Source organism: Erythrolamprus reginae, chromosome 5 (genome assembly GCF_031021105.1).
Source record: "Erythrolamprus reginae isolate rEryReg1 chromosome 5, rEryReg1.hap1, whole genome shotgun sequence".
Lineage (NCBI taxonomy): Eukaryota > Metazoa > Chordata > Lepidosauria > Squamata > Dipsadidae > Erythrolamprus > Erythrolamprus reginae.
Window position 1 is genome coordinate 91988355 of NC_091954.1, and position 26527 is coordinate 92014881.

A 26527-nucleotide genomic window follows, 5' to 3' on the forward strand; every position below is an offset into this window, starting at 1 on the left:
TGATTGCTTCCGCTCCCGGGGATGGAAATCTGGAATAGAAGCGAGGGAGTTGGGCGTTCGCATTGGTCGCGAAGAGATCCAGGATTGGTAGGCCGAATCTGAGGGTGATTTGATGGAACAGGTCTTGATGGAGGTTCCACTCTCCTGGGTCTATCGTTGCTCGGGATAGCCAATCCGCCTGGACGTTGAGACTCCCCGAGATGTGATCGGCTAGGAGCGACTGGAGATGTTTTTCCGCCCAAAGGCCCAACTTGAGGGCCTCCCTCATGAGAGCTTTGGATCTCGTGCCCCCCTGTCTGCAAATATGGCTTTTCGTGGCAATGTTGTCGGTGAGAATGAGAACGTGCCGGTTGGGAATGCGAGGAGAGAAATGCTTCAGAGCCAGGGAAACGGCTCTTAACTCTAGCCAATTGATTGGCCTGGAAGCTTCCTCCGGGGACCACGTGCCCTGGGCTATCATCCCCTGGGCGTGGGCGCCCCATCCCGATAGACTGGCATCTGTGGTGATGACAAATTGATCCGGGCACCTGAACGGGGATCCTCTGTCCATGGCCGGAGACTTCCACCACTTGAAGGATCTGCGAACACTCAGTGGGATGACAATGCGTCGATTTGAGTTGCTGTGCCCTGATCTCTGAAAAGGTAACAGGAGCCACTGGAGTTCCCTAGCATGAAGGCGAGCCCAGGGAATGATGCCTATGCATGACACCATCTTCCCCAAAAGGGAAGATAGAGTAACTATGGAAACTGAAGAATTAGATAAAATGTTAGAAATTAACTCCACTATACTGAGTTTTCTCTCGGGAGAGAGAAAAACCTGGGAGGATTCTGAATCAATAATGGATCCCAGGTGAGAAATGGATGTGGAAGGTTGGAGGTGGCTTTTATCAAAGTTGATGGAAAATCCATGGTCCTGAAGGACTGACATGGTGACAGAAAGGTCTGTTTTCACTTTCTCTAGGGAGTTCCCATGAATCAAAATATCATCAAGATAACATAAAATGTGGATGGGAGACGCCCGGATATAGGCCGCCAGGGACCCCAAGAGCTTTGTAAAGACCCGAGGGGCCGAGGAAAGGCCAAATGGCATCGCCCTATACTGGAAATGCCTGCCTTGAAAGGAAAAACGTAAAAATTTTCTGTGGCATTTGGCTATAGGAATGTGAAGGTAGGCCTCAGTGAGGTCTAAGGAGACCATGAAATCTCCCGAGTGAATGGCGGCCAAAATAGAAGACAAGGAGTGCATCTTAAACTTCCTATATTTGATGAATAGATTTAGTTTCTTTAAATCCAAAATAGCTCTCCAACCTCCGGAGGACTTTGGAACCATAAATAGGATGGAGTAAAAACCTAGGCCCTTCTGACCGGAAGGGACCGGTTGAATGGCTCTGATGGACAATAGATGAGAAATGGCCTCCTCCATACGGTTACAATCTGAGGATGACCTGGGAGAAGGGCAGGAAATAAAACGTTTAGGGGGAGGAGAAATAAATTCTAAAAGAAGGCCTGTTTGAACAGTGTCAATGACCCAAGGGTCCTTGGAGGTGAGACGCCAATTAGAGGCGAAATGAGCTAGGCGACCCCCTATGGGAATAGAGGTAAGATTACCATCTAGGTTTTTTTGAAGCCCTGTTAGAGGAAGCTCCCCTTTGGAAGCGAAACCCTCTACCCCTGGAGTTCCTACCTTGGGAACGAAAGCGGGGGGAATACTGACCTGGAGATCTCTGGTAGGAAGCCGCTTGATCTTGCTGGCGCCCTGGGCGACGAAAGGACTGCGTTTTGGTAGCCTTTTTTGTGGTTGGACCCAAAACTTTCTTCTTGTCCGTGGTTTCCGTGAGGAGTGGATCCAGAAGATCACCGAAGAGAAGGTCGCGCTTTAAGGGACCCTGGGATAACTGCCACTTTTGGCGAACTCCCGCTTGCCAAGGGCGAATCCATAGGAGTCTTCTTGCCGTTGTAGAAGCTGCAATAGACTTAGCAGAAAATCTAGTAGATTGCAAGGTGGCATCAGCCACGTACTGGGCAGCTGCAAAGACCTTGTTGAAGTCTTGTTGACCTCTCAAGTCATCGGGAGGAATATGCTGTTGAAGTTGGCGAAGCCACAGCAGCATGGCTCTGGAGAAAAAGGAAGCCGCTGCAGAGCTTTTAGTGGCCCAGGAATCAGCGGTGAATCCTCTTTTGAGCATTTGCTCAATGCGCTTGTCCTCTGGGCGGAGGACTTCCTCCGCCTCGCCTGGCACAGCCGCTGCCGAGTGAAGAATCTTGACAGGTTCATCCGGTTTGGGAAAGGATAGAAGCTCTTCATAGGAAGAGGAAAGTTTGTACAACTTTCTGTCCTTGGTGGAGGGATTAAGGCCAGAGGCTGGAAATTCCCACTGTTTGAGTAAAGCATCTTTAAACAACTTAGGCATAGGAATTACCTCGTTATCCTCCTGTTCCTCTGTGAAGTAAGGTAAATTCTCCTCCGGGGGATCAGTGGAAGTGGAGGCTTGTTTCTCCTGGGCCGCTAATCCCGTAGAAATTCTAGCTTTGAGGAGGAGAGATTTGAATAATTGAGAAGGAAAAATAGTAATTGGAGGGGGAACCTTTATTTGGGATTCCTCATCATCTGATAAGCCTTGAAAAGGATCCTCATCATCCTCTATATCCTCATATTCATCCTGGGAGGAATCTGAATCATCCTGAATAGGAGCTCTGACCGCTGGGGGAGAACCCAAGGGGCGGGAGGAACGAGAAGGAGGAAGAGGTAAGGGAAGCTCATTGATGGTGGAGAGTTTGGCATCAATGGCTTTGGACAACACAGCAAAAATAGACTGGAACTCAGGAGGTAAGCTGGAAATATCAGCAGAAATGGCAGAAGAATCCCTAAAGGCCTGGGAGGATCCTGGCTGGGGGGAATCTTCAATAATATCTGGTTCCTCTGGACCTATGCCCCATAGGTTAGGTTGGGGTCTGTCTAGGTTTGGCTCATCCAGAGATAACACAGGGACCCCAGAAGGAGGAAGACTAGAAGCCTCTGGGGGGTCTTGAGTACTGATTACTTGGGCCTGCACTTTCAAACGTTTTGCTGATTTGTCATGGATTTTTTGTAGGGCTAGGTCCCTTCTCTTCTCGGCCCTGGTGACCTTGGTCGAGGGGCGGGCCCCTGGAGAAGAGGAGGAAGAGGCCTGGGGGATACTAGTAATCTCATCGCCTGTAGGCCTGGCCTCTCTGGGACCTTTAGTTGTGCCTCTCTTGGGAAAAGTAGCCATAGTCTGACAATTAACAGAAGACAAGGCTGAGCCAATAACTGAATAATAAGGAGAAGAATTTCAAGGACTTCCCAAGAGGAATGGATCCTGCTTCGAGGCCTCGAAGCTGCTGAAACTTGAGGACAATCTGGGCAAACCCAGAGTTCGTGCCCCCAAATCCAGCGGGGCCAGCCTCCCTAAACTTTATAATTAAGTAAACCAAGGCACTCTGGTTGGAGGCTTAGCCGGTGGAGAATTTAGCCTGGGACCCCCAAGGCCCGCTCCGGGATCCACGCGGTGGACTGAGGCCTACGCGGCTGGCAGGAGGCCAACACGAGAGGCCTAGATTTAAAAAGGGCGCGAAGGCCTTCGCGCCGAAAAAATCGCTCCGTAAATTTCTTAAAGGGGAAGCGATCGACTAAGTCCAGGAGACTAGAAGGCGTCTCACTCCGCAGGAGGTATTTCTTAAGCCCTTAAATATATTGTATACAATAAATAATCAATAATTCAATAGATTAATACTTGCACCAGGACCTCCAGGCCAAAGGATTAGAAGAATCCACAAGCGGCCGCAGGAATCGTAACCGGCAAAACCGCCGGGGGAAAACGAAACCGCAACTTCTCCAAAGGAAAAAAGCCGAGCCGCAAACGGCTGGCGCTATTAGTGCAAGTAAATAATAATGATAAAACAAATCTTACTACTTTTGAAGAAAAGGATCGAAGGGAAGGTGTTAGAATGTTGAACGAGCTATCACAATACAACCGCAGGATATGCGAACTGAGCGAATTCTGGAGAAGGGGCGGATCCGGCAAGCTTTTTTAATACTAGGCTCAGTTCCACCGGATTGGACATGAGCAACCCATGTGACTGCTGGACCCGCTCCTTCAGTACGGAGAACTGAACTTATCCACCTTTTCAATCATGCATGGGATAGAAAAGGTGGATAGAGAAAAATTATTTTCTCTATCACACAATACTAGGAAAAGAGGCACTCCCTAAAGCTCATAGGTAAGAAAGTGAGGACAAATCAAGGGAAATATTTCTTCACCCAGAGGGTGGTTGGTTTATGGAATTCACTTCCAGAAGAGGTCGTGGCAGCTGTCAGCTTTGATAGCTTCAAGGCAGAATTAGACAGATTCATGAATGCTAAGTGTATCGGTGGTTATTGAAACGGATGTCCATGTGCCGCCTCTATGTTGGTTGAGGCAGGCAGGATCCCTTGAGAACCATTTGTTAGGGGGTCAAGGGAAAGGGAGGGTCTTGCCTTCTCTTTCTGCTCAAGATCCCTATGGACAATTGGTGGGCCATTGTGTGACACAGAATGCTGGACTCGATGGGCTTTGGCCTGATTCAGCATGGCTCTTCTTATATTCTTATGTAACTTCAAACATGAATTGGGGGGGGGGGGGGGATTTCAATCCAAGGCCCAAAGATAATGTTTCATCTTTTTAACTATTGCTCACCTGTTTTAGTAATGTCCCAACACAGCTGCGAGCGGGAGCCCCAGGAGGGAAGTACCGGCAGCGCCCCGCCCAGCTGAAGCTTCACTGGCGTCGGCGGCAAATGTCCTTTGTGGCCCGGTGGGAGGGGGGGCTGCAGCGGCCGCAGACAGTCGCAGGGAGATGGCGGCGGCGAGAGGGAGCTCCAGCTGGGCTGGGGGTTTGGGGGGGCCGTGAACGCCGCCCGGAGCCAATGGCTTCTTTTGGGCTTACTTGAATTCCTGCTGCTGGTAAGCGCGCGCGGGTGGCCGGGTGGGAAGGGCGAGGCGCGAGGGGGAGGCAAGTGGAGAAGCGGAGAGAGAGAGAAGTGGACCAAAAGAAAGAAAAGGGAAAGAGAGGGAGGGAAAGAGAAATGGAGAGGAAGGAAGGAGGGAGGGAGGGGAGGGAGGGAGAGAAGGAAGGAAGAGAAAGGAGGGTAGAAAGAGAGGGAGAGAGAGAGGAGAGAGAAAGGAAGAGGAGAGATAGAAAGGAAGAGAGAGAAAGAAAGAGGGATAGAAAGAGAGAGAGAGTGAGAGATGCTCAGTGAGCCTTTCTTTGAAGTTGCCTTTCTTTCTTTCTTTCTTTCTCTCTTTCTCTTTCTCTCTTGCTCTCTTGCTCTTTCATTCTTTTTTCTTTCTCTTGCTTTCTTTCTTTCTCTTTCTTTCTCTCCTTCCTTCCCTCCTTCCATTTCTTTCATTCCCCCTCTCTATTTTTATTTCTCTTTCATTCTTTCTTTCTTTCTCTCTTTCTTGCTTTCTTTCTTGCTCTTTTTCTTTCTCTCTTTTACCTTCCCTTCCTCTATTTCTTCTTTTCTTTCTCCTTCCTACCTTCTTCCCCCCCTCCCTTCCTTCAGTCCTTCCTCTCTTACTCTCCCCTTTCATAAGTTTCCTTGCTTCCTTTCTCTGTTCCTGTCCCTTCCCCCTTTCTTTCTTTCTTTCTTTCCTTCCTTCCCTCCCTCCATTTCTTGCTTTCCTTCTCCTTCCTCCCTTGTTTCCTCCCTCATTCCCTTCTTTCACTCCTTCTTCTCTTACTCTCCCCTTTCACACCTTTCCTTGCTTTCTTTGCACCCTTCCTCTGTTCCTGTCCCTTCCCTCTTTCCTTCCTTCCTTCCCACCCTCCGTCCATTCATTCACCCATTCCTCTCTTGATCGCCCCTTTTACCATTCCTTCCTTCCTTCCTTCCGATGTGGGCCTGGGCCAGCAGAGTAGTTTGCTTTTGCACCCCGTCTCGAGCTCCCTTGGTGCCAACCCGGCCCTCCCCACTTCAGAGAGAAGGGGGAGAAAGAGAGAGAGAGAAAGAGAGAGATAAAAAGAGAAAGATAGAGGGAGGGAGAAAAAAGAGATAGAAAGAGACAAAGAGAGGGGGAGAGAAAGAGAGAGAGAAAGAAAGAGAGAAAGGGAGATACGTACGGCTCTCGCGGAATTATATTTCAAAATATGTGGCGTTTACGGCTCTCTTAGCCAAAAAGGTTCCTGACCCCTGATTTAGACTTATATTCATTTAATTACAATAACCCCATTAGCTTAATAGGATTGTTGTTTGTCTTTTTACTCAGTATATCAAGGGATGTGCGTGAATTTTTAAAATAGTATGGAAAGAATCTCCCCTCCTCATCATTGCTGTCAAAATCAATCTATCATTATACTGAAATTAATGGTATATAAAAAGAAATTAGGAATGTTTCTATCTTGAGTAGTGTACCCTTAAGTATGACTCAAACCATAGATTTTCGCAGACTGCTCAAACAGGTTAACTACACATTTTATTGACTTCAAAAGAATATGTCCAGTATGATCCTAAAGAGATGTTATATTATTAAATGACTATTTAAAATCCAGAAGTGAAATAATAGATGCATCCTAAAATAGCAAACTGAACAGTCGTAATATAGAACTATAAGCAACCTCTAAACAGTCGTAATATAGAACTATAAGCAGAACTATTAGCAGTAGATAGAATGACATTTGTCATTCTATTTTATCTTGGAAAAAGTATTTTTAAATGCATTTTGATCCCATTGTGTTTTATTTTGTTTTACTGAAGAATGACAATAAAAATTGCAGTAGTGAAAAACCAAAGAAATTAATACATTCTATCATGGGCCCTAACTGAGAAGAGCATATCAAAGCAAACCACTTTGAAATTGACCGGATAAACTTCAGTAAACACTCCTATACCAAAAAAAGACAACAATGTATTCTGCCAGTGTGTCTCAACCACCCATAATTACAGGGTAATTAGTCCAGAAAGACACACACCACACGATAGAAGGAAAACCCCAAAGTCTTTATCAACAGAAAAACAGAAACAGCTCCCTTTTTAAGTGTCAAAGGGATTTTCTGGTACACACAAGGCACAGGTTAAATGCAATCCAAATGCTCACCCAATAACTGGGAAATTGAGTCCAATTCTAAAGTCCAGAAAGTCCACACACAATCTTGAACAGCAAAACCACGATCTTGACGAAACAATGAATCAGATAAACTGCCATGAGGCTAAAACAGCAGGCTGCTCTTTTATCTGTAGCACTAATTACAGCAGCCCCACCCAACCACAGGTGGCCTCATTTATCTCCTGTAATAATCCTTCAGTTGTTGTCTCCTATGCATCACTCTACGCATGCATGGATGTGTCATACATTATTATTCAGAATCCAGGGATGATAAGGATGATTGATCTCCCCCTGGGCTGTCTGCCAAACTCCCCTCTTCCAAGTCACCCCCACCTTCTTCTTCTTCCTCCGAGGAAACTTCACTACCTGACTCTGTCGGCAATAAAACAGGCCTATGACATGTTGATGTTTCCCCTGCATCCACCTCCACATTCCTTGGGGCAGGAGCTGGGCCTGAGCCAACCACAACACAATGGAACCTGAATAAATAGCTTAATGATTTCTAAAGATTACATACATTATGTTGGTTGCCATTACAATTCACACAAAATGCAGCCAATGAGTAAGCATGTAATCCAATTTCAAAACTAAATTCAGCTTTTGTATGGCTTAATAAGAATAAATAAGAGCCATTGATTTAGGAGGCACCACAGTGTAATTTTAGATGTACTTAAATGGAAGTAAGTAAATGGAGACAACAAAAAACCCAAAGTGATAATATACATCTTACCATGAAAAACACTATTGTCCACCAAAAAATATCTGCAGTACTGAAGACAATTTCTTTTGTCCAAGTTCCAGTAACTCATTGTAACAAACTTTCTTCTTAATGTCAAAGGCTGTTACTCTGCAAAGGAAGTAAAAAGAGTTGGCAATGCACAGAGAATCATTAAGAAAAACAATCTAATGAAATTCATTCAAAGAAAGGAATTAAATTGGGGGGTGGGGCAACATCAATACAAAATAAAAATATAATTTCATTCTAAATGTTTCCACCATTATTCTTTCAGGCTCGGCCATTCTAGTGCAATGACTAAAGCAATTTGTATATTATTACATTTCCTAAGGGAAAGCAGGGAGGCGAAAGCTTCTGAATGGATGAAATGACTTCTAATAATGTAGATGAATAGCTTCATTTTATATAGAATCACTGTGTTGTAAAGTAGCTTGGAGGTCGCCTAGTCTAACCTACTGCTAAGCATAGGATCTGCAATGCACTATATTCCATTATTAATTTATTACAGCTTTTGCCATTAAGACATTTTTCTTAATTCTTACTAGAAATCTATTCCAATCTTGCTATTTTAAGGCAAAGTGCAAAAAAAATTATTATATTGTTCATGCCTCAGTTTCCACTGGAAAGAGTTTCAGAGAGGCATAGCAACTGAAGTCATATATTTCCCAGAGCTGCATGGCCTCAAACTCCCTTGGTGGTCCTCAGGGTAACTTCTATGTCTGCAAGAAAAACCCCACAACCCTTCTCATGGCAATATCCTGCTACAGTGGTACCTCGGTACTCGACCACAATTCGTTCCAGAAGTGTGGTTGAGAACCGATTTGGTCGAGTACCGAATTTATTTATCCCATAGGAAATAATGGAAATGGATTTAATTGGTTCCCAGCCCGTTAACTCGCTGGGAACCAATTAAATCTATGTTCTTTATTTCCAATGGGATAAATAAATTCGGTACTCCAAGCTGCAGGAAGGGTGGGGGCTGCTGCAATTCCGGCAGCTTCGGGGGGCTCCTTTCCTCATTGCTTCCTCTTATTACCTGTAAGCAGCTGCAAACATTTTGGGAGCTGGCTTTTGGCCTCCTCCTGCGAGGTTCTTCTGACGCACCAGCTCGCATCTTTCTACGAGTAAGGGGAGCCCCGCTCAGAATGCGTGCCTAGTTAATGCGCAGTTCCCGGCAGACGTTCCCCAGCCTCCCCTCCCCTCCTGGTGAGAGACCGCCGTTCCGTTCCGTCCGCCCTTCACGTTTCCCAGCGGGAGTCCGAGGAAAGCTCCGCCCCGCGCGCTCAACCACTCAGCTCTCGCCCGGTCCTTGGTACGGTTGGAGGGAGGGGATCCTCTTCCTACAGAGCCGGAGGTCAGAGAAGGCCTGGGGAAAGAAGACAACTCCTAGCAGAACGGGCCCGTGATTTCCTCCGCTAGCGATTGTAATCTCTTCCCGAAATGTTTGGCAAGCTCCATTGGGGAAAGCAGGAATAGCGCCATGACAGCCCTGAGAGAAATAGGACTCTCACTGACCTGAGGCGGAGCGATTTCTCCGAGACATGTTTAGTGGCGCCTGGGAAAAGCGGGAGGAAACTTTCTCCCTCCCAGCGGCTGCAACGGCTTCCCTTCGAGGAGCAACAACGTCAGGAATGTCACGTAATGAAGGGAAGCTGCTGGAGCCACCGGGAGGGAGAAAGTGTTTGCAGCTGCTTACAGGTAATAAGAGGAAGCATTGAGGAAAGGAGCCCCCTGAAGCTGCGGGAATTGCAGCAGCCCCCGGCGGTAACATTTCGAATAATGAACAAAATTTTCTCTGGCTGTTCGGTATCCGAATTTTTGTTCAGATACCGAAGCAAATTTTTGCCGGAAATTTTGTTCGTTATCCGAAATGTACGAGAACCAAAGCGTTTGAGTACCGAGGTACCACTGTATATGCATTTTTAGATACAGACTATATGAAAACTATATGATGGGCATAAAACACCATTTGGGCTATTTGGACTCCCAAGAATAAATGAGACTGATAGTGTGCTGGATGGGTGGGTAATAGATCATCTTGGAAAATATTTTGTTTCAAATCCACTTTAAACAAAAACTTACTATAATCTGTGCATATACAGTGTTCCCTCGATTTTTGTGGGGCATGTGTTCTCACCATTGAATAAGACACTTAGTGATCCTGATATTTATAAACATAATTATTTATTAACAATAATTATTTTTTTGTTATTTATTTGCAAAAATTATTAGTTTGGCGATGATGTATGTCATCGGGCGGGAAAAAACGTGATACAGCAAAAAACCCACAAAGTATTTTTTAATTAATATTTTTTGAAAAACCGTGGTATAGGCTATTCGTGAAGTTCGAACCCGCGAAAACCGAGGGAACACTGTAGTCCAAAAATTGACTTGATTGTTCATGATGAAAGAAGAAAACATGGATAACAATAGTGTCTAAAGATGTAACAGGTTATTTTTGGTAATGCCAAACCTTGGGGGAAATTAAGCATGACATCTAGCTGGCCCAGGCAATATTGAAAAAGGAGGTGAAAAAACATATTTGACCTCAGCCATACTGGCAGCCGGCTATCCATAGTTCTCCTTATTCCTACATTTTTCAGATAATATTTCTTTGAGCTCTCTTTCTTTTCATTCCAAAACTGGGGAGGAGCTATCCATTCAGAATGGAAGCAATGACATATAGAATTCTTATATAGAATTTTTACTTGAATAAAAGAAAAAATAAATATACAAAAGGAAGGAAGGAAAAAAGAAGAAAAAAGAACACTGTAGAAAACAATAATGTTAAATTATTATTATTATTTATTAGATTTGTATGCCGCTCCTTTCCGTAGACTCGGGGCGGCTCACAACAGTGATAAAAACAATACAGTAATACCTCATGATACGAACTTAATTGGTGCAAGGAGGAGATTCGTAAGCCGAAAGGTTCGTAAAACAAAACATTGTTTCCCATAGGAAACAATGTAAAGTCAATTAATCCGTGCAACCAAAAAAACCCCCGCAAAAAAATGGCTTTCGGCGACTGCTGGGAAGCCGCGCGGCTGTTTTAAAAGGTGACAGCCGGCCTGGGGGGCTTCCCAGCACTCCCCCGAACACCGAACCCGGGTTCGGGGGGGTGCTGGGAAGCCCCCCAGGCCGGCTGTGACCTTTTAAAACAGCCGCGCGGCTTCCCAGCTGTCTGCCGAAGCCGAACGCCAAAGCCGAACTTCCGTGTTCGGCTTCGGGAGACAGCTGGGAAGCCGCGCGGCTGTTTTAAAAGGTCGCAACCGGCCTGGGGGGCTTCCCAGCACCCCCCGAACCCTGAACCCGGGTTCGGGGGGGGTGCTGGGAAGCCCCCCCAGGCCGGCTGCGACCTTTTAAAACAGCCGCGCGGCTTCCCAGCTGTCTCCCGAAGCCGAACGCCAAAGCCGAACTTCCGCGTTCGGCGTTCGGAGACAGCTGGGAAGCCACGCGGCTGTTTTAAAAGGTGACAGCCAGGCTGGGGGGCTTCCCAGCAACCTCCCGAACCGAATCCGGGGTTCAGAAAAATTTTGCCTCTTCTTACGAACTTTGTTCTAGTTACGAACCGGCGTTCGGGAGGCTTCTGGGAAGCTCCGCCGCCCGGCTGTCACCTTTTAAAACAGCCGCGCGGCTTCCCAGCAGTCTACGAACGCCGGTTTGTAACTTGAAAAAAGTTCGTAAGAAGAGGCAAAATTTTTCTGAACCCCGGGTTCGTGTCACGAGTTGTTCGTAAGACAAGGGGTCATATCATGCACAAAATTACAGTCATATCATGCACAAAATTACATAGGCAAGGGGGGGATGTCTCAGTCATATCATGCACAAAATATCATGCACAGTCATATCATGCACAAAATTACATAGGCAAGGGGGGGATGTCTCAGTTCCCCCAAGCCTGACGACAAAGGTGGGTATTAAGGAGTTTACGAAAGGCAAGGAGGGTGGGGGCAGTCCTAATCTCTGGGGGGAGTTGATTCCAGAGGGTCGGAGCTGCCACAGAGAAGGCTCTTCCCCTGGGTCCCACCAGACAACATTGTTTAGTCGATGGGACCCGGAGAAGACCAACTCTGTGGGACCTAACCGGCCGCTGGGATTCATGCGGCAGAAGGCGGTCGCGCAGAAACAAAAGAAGGGGGAAAGATCACTAGTGATTTATGGTCTACATTACAGCAATTACTATTATTCCTCCTTAAATACAACCAGGATCCCTTTAACCCTCTGGCTTTTCCTACCGCCCGACCACACTGCTCACCCATTTTGAGACTGTCAGAAATCACTACCCCTAAATCCTTCTCTTCTGAAGTTTTTGCTAACACAGAACTGCCAATACAATACTCAGATTGAGGATTCCTTTTCCCCAAGTGCATTATTTTACATTTGGAAACATTAAACTGCAGTTTCCATTGCTTTGTCCATTTATCTAATAAAGCTAAATCATTTACCATATTACAGACCCCCTCCAGGAATATCAACCCTATTGCACACTTTAGAGTCATCAGCAAATAGACAAACCTTCCCTACCAAACCTTCCCCCATGTCACTCACAAACATATTAAAAAGAATAGGACCCAGAACAGACCCTTGTGGCACACCGCTTGTAACCTGTCTCTGCTTAGAATACTCGCCACTAACAATAACTCTCTGATGTCTACGCTTCAGCCATCTGCAAATCCACTGAACTATCTAGGGATTAAGTCCAATCTTCACTAATTTATCTATCTATCAGCTCTTTATGTGGAACCATATCAAAGGCTTTGCTGAAGTCCAGATAGGCAATATCCACGGCACCACCTTCATCCAACACCTTTGTGACATAGTCAAAGAAATCAATGAGATTAGTCTGACATGATTTGCCTTCAGTAAAGCTGGCATATCTTAATGTACCATTCATTCCCATCTTAGCTTGCCTGGGCCCCTTACACTTTGCTTGTCAGTTTAGTTTCTCTCTTCAACCTAGAAAGCAATTATCCTAAGGAATATAAGGGAGCACTGACCCAATCTTTAATTAAATAGGATACTGAAGTGAATTCTATACACAGTTTAAATGTTTAGAATAGAATAGAATAGAATAGAATAGAATTTTTATTGGCCAAGTGTAATTGGACACACACGAGTCTCTGGAGAGGGGCGGCATACAAATCCAATAAATAAATAAATTTGTCTTGGTGCATATGCTCTCAGCGTACATAAAATAAAATATACATTTGTCAAGAATCATGTGGTACAACACTTAATGATTGTCATAGGGGTCAAATAAGCAATGAAGAAGCAATATTAATAAAAATTTTAGGTTATAAGCAACAAGTTACAGCCATACAGTCAACATGGGAGGTGATAGGTCAACAATGGGTGATAGGAATGATGAGAAAAACTAGTAGAATAGAAATGCAGATTTAGTAGAAAGTGTTTCTACTAAGGGAGTGTTGAGGGAATTATTTGTTTAGTAGAGTGATGACGTACGGAAAAAAACTGTTCTTGTGTCTAGTTGTCTTGGTGTGCAGTGCTCTGTAGCGACGTTTTGAGGGTAGGAGTTGAAACAATTTGTGTCTAGGATGTGAGGGGTCAGTAAATATTTTCCCCGCCCTCTTTTTGACTCGTGCAGTATACAGGTCCTCAATGGAAGGCAGGTTGGCAGCCTAAATGTTTAATGCCCCACATTCCATCTTGAGAGGGCCTGAGAGAAACGGTTCTTCCCCAAAAGCTCTCAGATCTATATTTAGACTATTTTAATTGCAAAGGCCATGTTAATCAATTGCACATTGATTACACATTATCAATATAGTCTGTGTGTACATTATTCAGCTTTTTTTCCCTAGCCATAAGATTAACTGCCAAGAATGCTTTTATACACTAAGTCATTTCTGAAAAATAATCCTTACCTTACATCCCCAAATTAATTTTACAAACACATTATGTTTTCCTTGCCGTGAGGAAAAATTATACCCGATTGAAAACATAGAAACATAGAAACATAGAAGTCTGACGGCAGAAAAAGACCTCATGGTCCATCTAGTCTGCCCTTATACGATTTTCTGTATTTTATCTTAGGATGGATATATGTTTATCCCAGGCATGTTTAAATTCAGTTACTGTGGATTTATCTACCACGTCTGCTGGAAGTTTGTTCCAAGGATCTACTACTCTTTCAGTAAAATAATATTTTCTCATGTTGCTTTTGGTCTTTCCCCCAACTAACTTCAGATTGTGTCCCCTTGTTCTTGTGTTCACTTTCCTATTAAAAACACTTCCCTCCTGGACCTTATTTAACCCTTTAATATATTTAAATGTTTCGATCATGTCCCCCCTTTTCCTTCTGTCCTCCAGACTATACAGATTGAGTTCATTAAGTCTTTCCTGATACGTTTTATGCTTAAGACCTTCCACCATTCTTGTAGCCCGTCTTTGGACCCGTTCAATTTTGTCAATATCTTTTTTTAGGTGAAGTCTCCAGAACTGAACACAGTATTCCAAATGTGGTCTCACCAGCACTCTATATAGTGGGATCATAATCTCCCTCTTCCTGCTTGTTATACCTCTAGCTATGCAGCCAAGCATCCTACTTGCTTTCCCTACCGCCTGACTGCACTGTTCACCCATTTTGAGACTGTCAGAAATCACTACCCCTAAATCCTTTTCTTTTGAAGTATTTGCCAACACAGAACTGCCAATACAATACTCAGATTGAGGATTCCTTTTCCCCAAGTGCATTATTTTACATTTGGAAACATTAAACTGCAGTTTCCATTGCTTAGACCATTTATCTAGTAAAGCTAAATCATTTACCATATTACAGACGCCTCCAGGAATATCAACCCTATTGCACACTTTAGAGTCATCGGCAAATAGGCAAACCTTCCCTACCAAACCTTTCCCTATGTCACTCACAAATATATTAAAAAGAATAGGACCCAGAACAGACCCTTGTGGCACACCGCTTGTAACCTGACTCTGCTCAGAATACTCGCCATTAACAATAACTCTCTGATGTCTACGCTTCAGCCAGCTGCAAATCCATTGAACTATCCAGGGATTAAGTCCAATCTTCACTAATTTATCTATCAGCTCTTTATGTGGAACCGTATCAAAGGCTTTGCTGAAGTCCAGGTAGGCACTACAATATGTTTATATAATAACCAGGTTTCTAAATCTGAGATTGAACATTTCTCTTGCAGAGTCAACCTTCTTCACGTATCTTCTCAGAGCAACCTTAACGCACCAGGTGGTAGATACAAACCTCCCTCATTGGTTTTTAAAACACGACAGCTGTATGTCCCTCCCTCTCCGTGTTTTTGCCTCCCTAGAGTCTCTCCGTCCATCCTTCAGGAACATGTGATCATGCTGTCACCTTTTTCCTCTGAATTGCTTGCCAGCTGGCTAATGGCACAAGTGAATACTGACAAGCAAGCCATCTGCCTTTCTTTTTTCTCCCTTAAGTTATGTTAGCCATAGTTTCAATACTGCAACTGTTTTTTTAATGGAGGAAGAAAAAAGGCATGCCAGAAAGAACTTGATTCTTTGATGGTGACCTGATCTATTTATTTATTTATTTATTTATTTATTTATTTTATTAGATTTGTATGCCGCCCCTCTCCGTAGACTCGGGGCGGCTCACAACATACAATAGAACAATTCACAACAAATCAAATAAATTTTTAAAACATTTTAAAAGCCCATTATTAAACCAGACATACACACAGACATACCATACATAAATTGTATAGGCCCGGGGGAGGGGAGGGGAATGCCTCAATTCCCCCATGCCTGACGGCAGAGGTGAGTTTTAAGGAGTTTACGGAAGGCAAGGAAGGTGGGTGCAGTTCTAATCTACGGGGGGAGCTGGTTCCAAAGAGTTGGGGCCACCACAGAAAAGGCTCTTCCCCTGGGCCCCGCCAACCGACATTGTTTAGCCGACGGGACCCGGAGAAGGCCAACTCTGTGGGACCTAATCGGTCGCTGGGATTCGTGCGGCAGAAGGCGGTCCCGGAGATATTCTGGTCCGATGCCATGAAGGGCTTTATAGGTCATAACCAGCAATTTGAATTGTGACCGGAAATTGATCAGCAACCAATGCAGACTGCGGAGTGTTGGTGTAACATGGGCATGCCTGGGGAAGGTGTGTGTGTGTGTGTGTGTGTGTATAACATATTTTTGCTGAATTTGAAAATGAAGGGAGACTAGTATAGATCTATTTTGTCCTTGTTGTGGCCTAATCCGCTAGCCATGCCAAGGCCACAACAAGGCCAGCAAAAAAGACCAAAGTGAGTAAATCCGTAGTGTTTTTAATAAGTAAATTGGATGGGTCATTTTTCAACAGTTGTTCGGCATTCCTGCAAATACCAGTATACAATAGTTGACTTGTGTCTTATGTCAATTTTTTACAGTTTGACAAACCAAAAAAATTATTGGTTTAACTTGCTTAACCTTCTGTGGGAAACCAAAACCGCTCTAGTAATGATCGATTTGTTAGAAGCGCAATTGTGTCTTCATATTAGTCTGATTAGAAATAAAGAGACAATACTCCACTCTGGGATCAATCAAAATGTGGCGTCTTGTCTAGAACAGCTCAGAGAAGTATATACGATGCCATGCTGGGTGGTAATGTTGCAGTCTATAATCCAGCAAATCAGGATGGTACCAATTTGCGGGAAGCACATCTACTAAAATGACATTATGCATTAACAGTCAATCAATAGGCAGTTAATGTTTTCCAGAGAAAGATCATGTGGCCAAGCTATGCATTCAATAAATGACCTTGTGTATAAATTGGAATCCTCGTGTATCTTTCCAATGTCAGCCATTGCTCACTGACACATGAAGGGTTCACTCATTATAATTGATGCTCAAAATAAATCTACCATTTAATCTATATCAAATGATCTCTCACACCCAAAAGGGACAATATTTCTAGGGAAAAACTAAAATAGGCTGTGTAAAATCGCCTAAACTTGCTTTCACATGAAACATCCGTATGTATAGTTTTAGTTAAATAAATCTCTAAAATAAAAGGCACTCTTTTACTTTTGATTCCAATTAACTGCAGCAAAAAGTTGTAAAAAAAAGTACTTGAACATCATCTATTATTCTGTAATATGGAGAAATACATATCAGTTTCATGATATGTATTTCACAAGAACAAGGGGACACAATCTGAAGTTAATTGGGGGAAAGATCAAAAGCAACATGAGAAAATATTATTTTACTGAAAGAGGAGTAGATCCTTGGAACAAACTTCCAGCAGACGTGGTTGGTAAATCCACAGTAACTGAATTTAAACATGCCTGGGATAAACATAGATCCATCCTAAGATAAAATACAGAAAATAGTATAAGGGCAGACTAGATGGACCATGAGGTCTTTTTCTGCCGTCAGATTTCTATGTTTCTACGTTTCTATGAGTAAAGCACAAGTGATCTCAGTCTCTTTTAATGTTAAATGTGCCACCAAGGTGTCATATCTTCTATTTGAATCCACAGTTGTCAAGGTAAATTCAGTCGCAAGATCTTTTCCATCACAAAAAATATTCTGCAATTTAATGTTATGTCAGCTGGATCTCAAAAATAACAAAGATTCACATATCTTTAGGCTTAGAAACTTGGTATGTTCTTGTATACAGCTACGTTACCTCATCTACCAAGTCTAGGCAGCTTATGTCTCAAAAAACCCACAACAGCCACAGTTCGTAAAATCCATCCTCAAAAGACATCTCCATTCCAAAGTCTCTACAAGAATGCATAGCCTTTCCTAGATAAAGAAGAGAGCATTCCAAAGTAACTTGCCTTCAACCAAGATACTTGCTTCTGGGCTTCCACCGCTTATCATAACTTTTTGGGGAAGTGGGAGGAGAGAAATCTGCAACCTGACTTTTCACTTCGTACATATACACAGCACTAGATGATCAGATTTTACCTGAAGTAAAAATAGATTCCATCCAGAAAGAGTTTATAGATAATACCCAGGATCTTGAACACCTGTAGGTAGCTCCCACAATATTAGCGTTATTTTGTTACAGCAGTTCTCATCAGTTAACAAACTATCTCCCTGAATACTAGCCAACTTATATTTTAAGATCAGCTGGAGATGCCTTGTTTGTGTACTAATTTTTATTATTGGTTCATAGTGAGGAAACCAAGAATAAGGTTTCCTGATGACAGCATTCTAACAATGGATCTCTCTTTGAGAAATAGAAACATAGAAGATTGTCGGCAGAAAAAGACCTCATGGTCCATCTAGTCTGCCCTTATACTATTTCCTGTATTTTATCTTAGGATGGATATATGTTTATCCCAGGCATGTTTAAATTCAGTTACTGTGGGTTTACCCACCATGTCTGCTGGAAATTTGTTCCAAGCATCTACTACTCTTTCAGTAAAATAATATTTTCTCACGTTGCTTCTGATCTTCCCCCCAACTAACCTCAGATTGTGCCCCCTTGTTCTTGTGTTCATTTTCCTATTAAAAACACTTCCCTCCTGAACCTTATTTAACCCTTTGACATATTTAAATGTTTCGATCATGTCCCCCCTTTCCCTTCTGTCCTCCAGACTATACAGATTGAATTCATTTGTCTTTCCTGATACGTTTTATGCTTAAGACCTTCCACCATTTTTGTAGCCCATATTTAGACCCCTTCAATTTTATCAATATCTTTTTGTAGGTGAGGTCTCCAGAACTGAACACAGTACAGTGTTCCCTCGATTTTCGCGGGTTCAAACTTCGCGGAAAGTCTATACCACGGTTTTTCAAAAATATTAATTAAAAAATACTTTGCGGGTTTTTTCCCTATATCACGGTTTTTCCCACTTGATGACGTCATATGTCATCGCCAAACTTTCGTCTGCCTTTAATAAATATTTTTTTTAATAAACTTTAATAAATAAACATGGTGAGTAATAATCTGAATGGTTGCTAAGGGAATGGAAAATTGCAATTTAGGTGGTTAAGGGAAAGCTTGTAATACTGTTCATAGCCAAAAATAGTGTATCTACTTCCGCATCTCTACTTCGCGGAAATTCAACTTTCGCGGGCGGTCTTGGAACACATCCCTCGCGAAAAGCGAGGGAACACTGTATTCCAATGTGATCTCACCAGCGCTCTATACAGCGGGATCACAATCTCCCTCTTCCTGCTTGTTATACCTCTAGCTATGCAGCCAAGCAGTCTACTTGCTTTCCCTACCACCTGACTGCACTGTTCACCCATTTTGAGACTGTCAGATATCACTACCCCTAAATCCTTCTCTTCTGAAGTTTTTGCTAATTTAGAACTGCCAATACAATACTCAGATTGAGGATTCCTTTTCCCCAAGTGCATTATTTTACATTTGGAAACATTAAACTTTAGTTTCCATTGCTTTGGCCACTTTACTTTACCACAACAATACTCAATTGTTTTTTTAAAGAGCCAGCTTGATATAGTGGTTAAGGCTCCAGAGGCTACAAACCAGGAGACTGTGAATTCTAGTTTCACCTTAAGCATGAAGGCCAGTGACTCTCACTTTCAGAGAGTTGTTGCTCTCACATTATACAGAGTTGTTGCTATAGTGAGAAAATAGTGGGAGGAAAGAGTATTAGCTATTTTTGCCACCTGGAGTTATTTATAAAAATAATAGTGGTGGGATTAAAATCTACAAATAAAAAAAAATCTTTTGCACCATATTCTTCTTTAATATCAACTGCCAACAATAATTTTGCTTCTGAAAAACAATACTGTATAGGAAGAATTATTTTTTAAGCTTATAGAGGATGTTACTTTTAATATTTCAAATTCAAACTCAACTCCTAGAATAAGTTGGAGCTTCTAAGCATACTTTTGCAATTCTTGCATTTTTCTTGAATACACGGAAAAGTAAACTTTTGCATTAAAAGGTGTGGTGGAAGTCCTGATGTATTCCTCACTATCACTGAAAAGTAATCCTATAAATATTAGAATGGTGATTTAAACTTCAAGACCTGTAGCAAGTTATTTATTTAAGGTTGATGTTAGTCGTTATGCTGTTAGTCGTTATGCTATGATGTTAGTCGTTATGCTATGAGACACAGTGGCTCAGTGGTTAGAGTGCAATATTTATTTATTTATTTTTATTTATTTATTTATTAGATTTGTATGCCGCCCCTCTCCGAAGACTCGGGGCGGCTCACAACAGCAATAAAAACAATATAACAGTGGAACAAATCTAATATTAAAAACATATAAAACCCTATCATTACTTAAAAACCAAACAGCAACATTCATACCAAACATAAAACAAAGTATAAAAAATAGCCTGGGAGAAAAGTGTCTCAACTCCCCCATGCCTGGCGGTATAAGTGAGTCTTAAGTACATTACGAAAGACAGGAAGGGTGGGGGCAGTTCTAATCTCCGGGGGGGAGTTGGTTCCAGAGGGCCGGGGCCGCCACAGAGAAGGCTCTTTCCCTGGGGCCCGCCAAATGACATTGTTTAGTCAACGGGACCCGGAGAAGGCCAACTCTGTGGGACCTTATCGGTCGCTGAGATTCATGCGGTAGCAGGCGGTTCCGGAGGTACTCTGGTCCAATGCCATGTAGGGCTTTAAAGGTCATGACCAACACTTTGAATTGTGACCGGAAACTGATCGGCAGCCAATGCAAGCCACGGAGTGTTGAAGAAACGTGGGCGAATCTTGGAAGCCCCACGATGGCTCTCGCGGCTGCGTTCTGCACGATCTGAAGTTTCCGACTACTATATTGCAGACTACTTCAGCTGCCTGCTGGCTGCCTGCAATTTAGCAGTTCAAATCTCACTGGGCTCAAGGTTGACTCAGCCTCCCATCCTTCCAAGGTGAGTAAAATGAGGACCCAAATTGTTGGGAGCAATATGCTGACTATGTAAACCAATTAGAGAGGGTTGCAAAGCACCATGAAGTGGTATATAAGTCTAAGTGTGATTGCTATGTTACTGTACAAAATTTAAGACAAAAAAGCCTCTTATTCACTATTGGACAAAAACTATCAGGGCCAATCCACATTATCACACCCATCACACATGATGGAACACAGAAGGGAGGGAACAGGGAAGAAGCAGAAAGCTTTTTAAAGGTCAGTACCCTCATGACCACAACACCTGGCCTTTAAAAAAAAAAAATCCTGCCTTTTCACCAAGTTCTTTTCCCCTCTCTTTATTAGCTAGCCCAGAATGGATAAAACTCAATTTTAATTTTTTTTTCTTTATATCAAATGTTAGGGGTTTTGTAAAGCGTTTTGCAAAATGTGTGGTTGAAAGATCATGCACGTAATTTCTAATTATTTGTTGTTTTACTTGCCAATATGGAAATGATAAATCAGTTAATATCTGTGGCAGCAAAGATCACTCTAAAAGTATACAGGTTACAGGAATGAAATGAAAGGAAATTCTGAAGTAATAGAATAGAATAGAATAGAATAGAATAGAATAGAATTTTTATTGGCCAAGTGTGATTGGACACACAAGGAATTTGTCTTGGTGCATATGCTTTCAGCGTACATAAAATAAAATATACATTTGTCAAGAATCATATGGTACAATACTTAATGATTGTCATGGGGTCAAATAAGCAATGAAGAAGCAATATTAATGAAAATCTTCGGATACAAGCAACAAGTTACAGTCATACAGTCAACATGGGAGGAAATGGGTGATAGGAATGATGAGAAAAACTAGTAGAATAGAAGTGCAGATTTAGTAGAAAGTCTGACAGTGTTGAGGGAATTATTTGTTTAGTAGAGTGATGGCGTTCGGAAAAAAACTGTTCCTGTGTCTAGTTGTCTTGGTGTGCAGTGCTCTGTAGCGATGTTTTGAGGGTAGGAGTTGAAACAATTTGTGTCCAGGAACTATTTAAACTTGATGATGGTTCTGTTCTTTCATGGCAAAATTATTATCTAAGCATCCATAGTGAAAACTGACCGAGGAGCTTGAACAGCTATTAATAGTTTCAATATATTCAAATCCTTTTAGTTCTAGGACCATCACTTCATCATGCCGTTTATCACAACTGCCCCTGGGGGAAAAATCTTACTAAATAATTTCTTTATTGTATGGGTAGCTTTTGAAAATAAAAACTATACCTCTTGCTGAAAACCAAAAAACATATGTTCAGATTATACTTTAAAAAATCAAGCATGGTTGGAATTACAAAATCCTCTGGAAATTAAATACATTGTCATTTAGATAACAAAGTACAGATTAGAGATTTAACTAATTTGATTTAAATAAAATGTGTCCTCGCCTAATGTGATGAAAAGTTCTGCAGAGTTCAAAACTTCCTGTTGAAAAGTTTTGAAAAATTCGAAAGTTTCCTTCTTTTCTAACATTTTGCTCCATTATAATAAAGATGGATTTCAGGTTTTGTTTCAAAGGGTTTTTAACGATGAAAGCTTTACTTGGAAGTAAGACTCAATGAATTCATTCCTAAATAGGGGAGCACAGAGTTGCAGTCTTAACTCTATATAGCACTAAACAAACATGATAGAAAGCTGGTTCCAGTACTAACAGGTTTATTTCTAGTGGCCTATAATAATCCTCTTGTTCTCGGAAATTAGGAGATTCTGGCTAGAATCAGTTCAGAAGACATGAAATCCATTTCAAAATAAAGAAATTGATATAAAATACAAAACTAGTTCTTCGCAGAGTTAGAAACCGCATGGGACAAACCTTACACAATTTCTTCCCCTATGTTAATAAAATGTTGTGGATAAAGTGACACCATGCAATGGAAAGAAAATAACAAGTTAACTGGGACGCCATGTGTTCAGGCCAAAACTGCCTTATGGTGTTCACAGTTGCTCAAACAATAAAAAATGCTGTCCATTTTCACAGCCAAGAAATCATTACCAGCACCAAATGTCCACTGGAAGAGGAATCTATGTTGATTAGTGAAAATTGGTGCAAGGAAAAAGAGAGAGACCAAGAAATGTTCTCTGGTTTGATAAGTGCATGCCTGGCTGCTTGAAAGACAAAGCTAGGCTAAGCTCCCCAGAACTATAAAAACAATTGACCCTAGACATTAACCGTATTGACAGGGACCAAATGCAATGCTGTTAACCAACAAGTACAGCTAGCAGGGAGCAAGGAGGCTGTTTTGAAAAGACGAGGAAACAGAGGTTTGCAGTAGATTCCTGGAGCCTGTAGAGTGTCAGTGCTTTAAAGAGGTAAAGTAGTAAAATAGGGGGCGAAAAGAAAGGGCAATCAACCAACTCATAAGAGGTGAACCCTTTTGCTCTGCCTGCCCTGTACAACAATCCATCTATTTAACACATATAAGGCATGTTGCAGGAGATAAGAACCTGGAAGTGACATCCACACATCCCAGACGACTTCAAGTTACCTTTCGGAACTAGAGCACTTAATCAAACCCACCACTACTGGCATTGTTTGGATATAACTTTATCTAATACCAAAACATAACAGACTGAAAACTGTCAGCCCCATTTACCTACCATCTTTTGTCACCCACTGTCAGAGATAAAGATAGTAGAGAAAGAAGGAGCTTCTAGGAATGACCTATTACTTTTTCCAGTATGTTTATCCAAAACTCCCATTTAATTCGGCAACACTTCATTTGCCCATTTAGGAGCAAGCAGTCTTGGGGGGTGGGGGGGCCTTGAAATTTAAGGGCTCATTTTTTTTTAAAAAAAGTATTCAATACTGTAAAAAAAAAATTAACACTTGCTAGGGTTTTTTTTAAAAAAAGGTTATAATCTTATGTGCATCTACCTAAACAGCAAACCAATTGAACCGAGATAGCTTTATTTTCAAGGACATAAGCTTGTATAGAGTTGCACTCACCTACTTTACTTATGATCAATTTCTTATACAGGAAGAAGCAAATACTCCACATATAAATATATATATTCCTATTTTGGTACACATATTTGAAAAGCCACAGTACCCACAATGTGTCTTTTTTCTACCCAAAAACTATGTAAATATCTATCCATAAACAAATAATCCCCTCAACACTGTTAAACTATTTACTAAGTCTGCACTACTATTACTACTAGTGTTTTCTCATCATTCATATCACCCATCTCCTCCCATTATGACTATGTGACTGTAACTTGTGGCTTGTATCCTTAAGATTTATATTAATATTGATTGTTTCCTGATTGTTTATTTGATCCCCATGACAATCATAAGGGTTGTACCTCATGATTCTTGACAAATCTATATTTTCTTTTATGTACACTGAGAGCATGTGCACCAAAGACAAATTCCTTGTGTGTCCAATCACACTTGGCCAATAAAGAATTCTATGCTATGCTATGCTATGCTATGGTATTCTATTGCAATACTATCTGTGTGGTCCACTATCTCCTGTGGTGTCTATCTATGTAGTTATTAGGTTGTTGAAAACACAATAATTCAAGGCAGTATACATAAACATATTTCAAATAAAATTTGCATGCGTAGTTTGAGTCCAAAGTCTGTACCCACTGGAATAAGATGGATTTTGGGGTTCTGCTTCCCTCATCTCAGGGAACAAGGCATTGTATGTCATGGGAGCTGCCATAAAGAAGGAAGTCTACAGGCACCCAACCTCACATCCTGCCTTGTACATTCAACCTATCACAGGATGAATGCGAAAGGTAAGACGGTCCTGGTTGAAAGAGTTAATCCTGAAAGTGCAGAGGTAAAAATTAAAGCCAGCATCTTGAACTATTGTTGGGACATGTAGCCAGTGCAGATACCTTAAGGTAACTATGATGCTGCTGAATCTACCCTCTTCTGTCAGCAGACCGGCCTCTCACTGCATTTTGAACCAAATGTAACTTCTCAGTCGTCCTCAATAACAGCCCCATTTTATTTTAGACTGTGACGAAATGAATAGGCTTACTTTAAAACTTAAAGATAAAGAGGAGTGTGATTACCATAAGATTTGGGGAAAGTTTTATGAATGGTTGGAAATTAAAAATAATTGAGAAGTACAGTGATCCCTCGAGTATCGCGAGGGTTACGTTCCAAGACCCCTCGCGATAATCGATTTTTCGCGATATAGTGGTGCGGAAGTAAAAACACCATCTGCGCATGCGCACCCTTTTTCCATGGCTGCGCATGCGCAGATGGTGGAGTTTGCGTGGGCGGCGGGGAAGACCCAGGGAAGGTTTCTTCGGCCGCCCAGCAGCTGATCTGCTCGGCAGCGCGGCAGCAGCGAGGAGCCGAAGATCGGGGTTTCCCCGCCGCCCACGCAAAGGGGAAACCCCGATCTTCGGCTCCTCGCTGCTGCCGCGCTGCCGAGCAGATCAGCTGCTGGGCGGCCGAAGAAACCTTCCCTGGGTCTTCCCCGCCGCCCACGCAAAGGGGAAACCCTTATCTTCGGCTCCTCGCTGCTGCCCGCCTGCCGCTCGAGAGCAAGAGGGGGAGAGATAGAGAAAGAGAGAGAAGGAAAGAAAGAGATGAGAGAGGGAGGAAGAGAGTATGAGAGAGGAAGAAGCAAGATAGAGAAAGAGAGAGAGAAAGAAAGATGAGAAAGGAAGAGAGTGACGTCATCGGGTGGGAAAAACCGCGGTATAGCAAAAAAACCGTGGAGTATTTTTTAATTAATATTTTTTGAAAAATCGCGATATAGCATTTCGCGAAGATCGAGATCGCGAAGATCGAGGGATCACTGTACTGTATTTTCTTTTACTTACTTTTGAAGAAATACATGATGATTTAATTTTAATCTATTAAAGACCCAGATGACGAAATAAGGACTGGTGGCAACATTAATTAGATATTGAGTTAAGATGTTAAGATGTTTATGTTTTATTATAAATAGAAAAAGGGAATATAAGGAACTGGGTTTTATAATATTGTTATTTGTAGATGAAATATATTTCATGTGTGGTTAATTTTAATTAACTTAGCAAAGAAGAGGATAAAAAGTACATATTGAAAGTATGATTAGTGTTTTTTTCTCTCTCCGAATGTTTAACATATCTAAGAAATATTATTAATTATTATTTTAAGCATTGATTCTGTGTTTTTTATTGCTTATGTTGTTTTATTGTATGGTGAAAGAAAAATAAAGAAAAATTTTATACCCGGGGGAAAAAAAGAACAGCCCCATATAAAGTGTACTGCATGTCTAACCATGAGAAGTACATGAATCACTGTAGCTAGAGCAGTGATGGCAAACTGGTGGCATGTGGAGCCATATCTGCTGGCACACAAGCTGTTGTCCTAGTTCAGCTCCAACGTGCATGTGTGTGCCAGCCGATTTTTGGCTCACAGAGGCTCTTGGGGGGGTATTTGGCTTCCAGAGAGCCTCTGAAGGATGGGGGGCATTTTTACTCTCCCCTGGCTTTGGAGCCTGGGTAGGGCGAAACACGAGCCTACTGGGCTCACCAGAAGTTGGGAAATAGGCCATTTTTGGCCTCCAGAGGGCTACCGGGGGGGCGGGGGAAGCTGTTTTTGCCCTCGCCAGGCATTGAATTATGGGTGTGGGCATTTTCGCATGCGCGATAGCACTCACACACGCTCTTTTGGAAAGAAAAGTTCGCCATCACTGAGAGTGTGCCTTGTTTTAAAAATATTGCATTATATTAGAGGAACAATATGCACATTGAACCTTCTGTACCGCCAGACGGATTTAAGCTGGACCAGACATCAATTGATATCTAGAATCTAAGACATACAAAGTGTTGTGATTCCGTCTGAGGCCCCTCAGGGAACGGCTGATCCTCTGCCGGCTTCCTGCTCAGAGGGGGAG

The 26527-nt window shown here is 42.4% G+C and overlaps 1 protein-coding gene across 5 annotated transcripts in view; it reads right to left on the minus strand.

The window, feature by feature from the left end:
* Positions 1-26527, minus strand: part of PLCH1 (phospholipase C eta 1) — a 196950-nt gene that overhangs the window by 157872 nt on the left and 12551 nt on the right. For all 5 annotated transcript variants that reach the window (XM_070753486.1, XM_070753489.1, XM_070753488.1 and 2 more), the window contains exon 2: positions 7833-7949. In XM_070753486.1, coding sequence (XP_070609587.1) covers positions 7833-7911 — 79 coding nt within the window. In that variant the 5' untranslated portion in view covers positions 7912-7949. The remainder of the gene's footprint in view (positions 1-7832; positions 7950-26527) is intronic.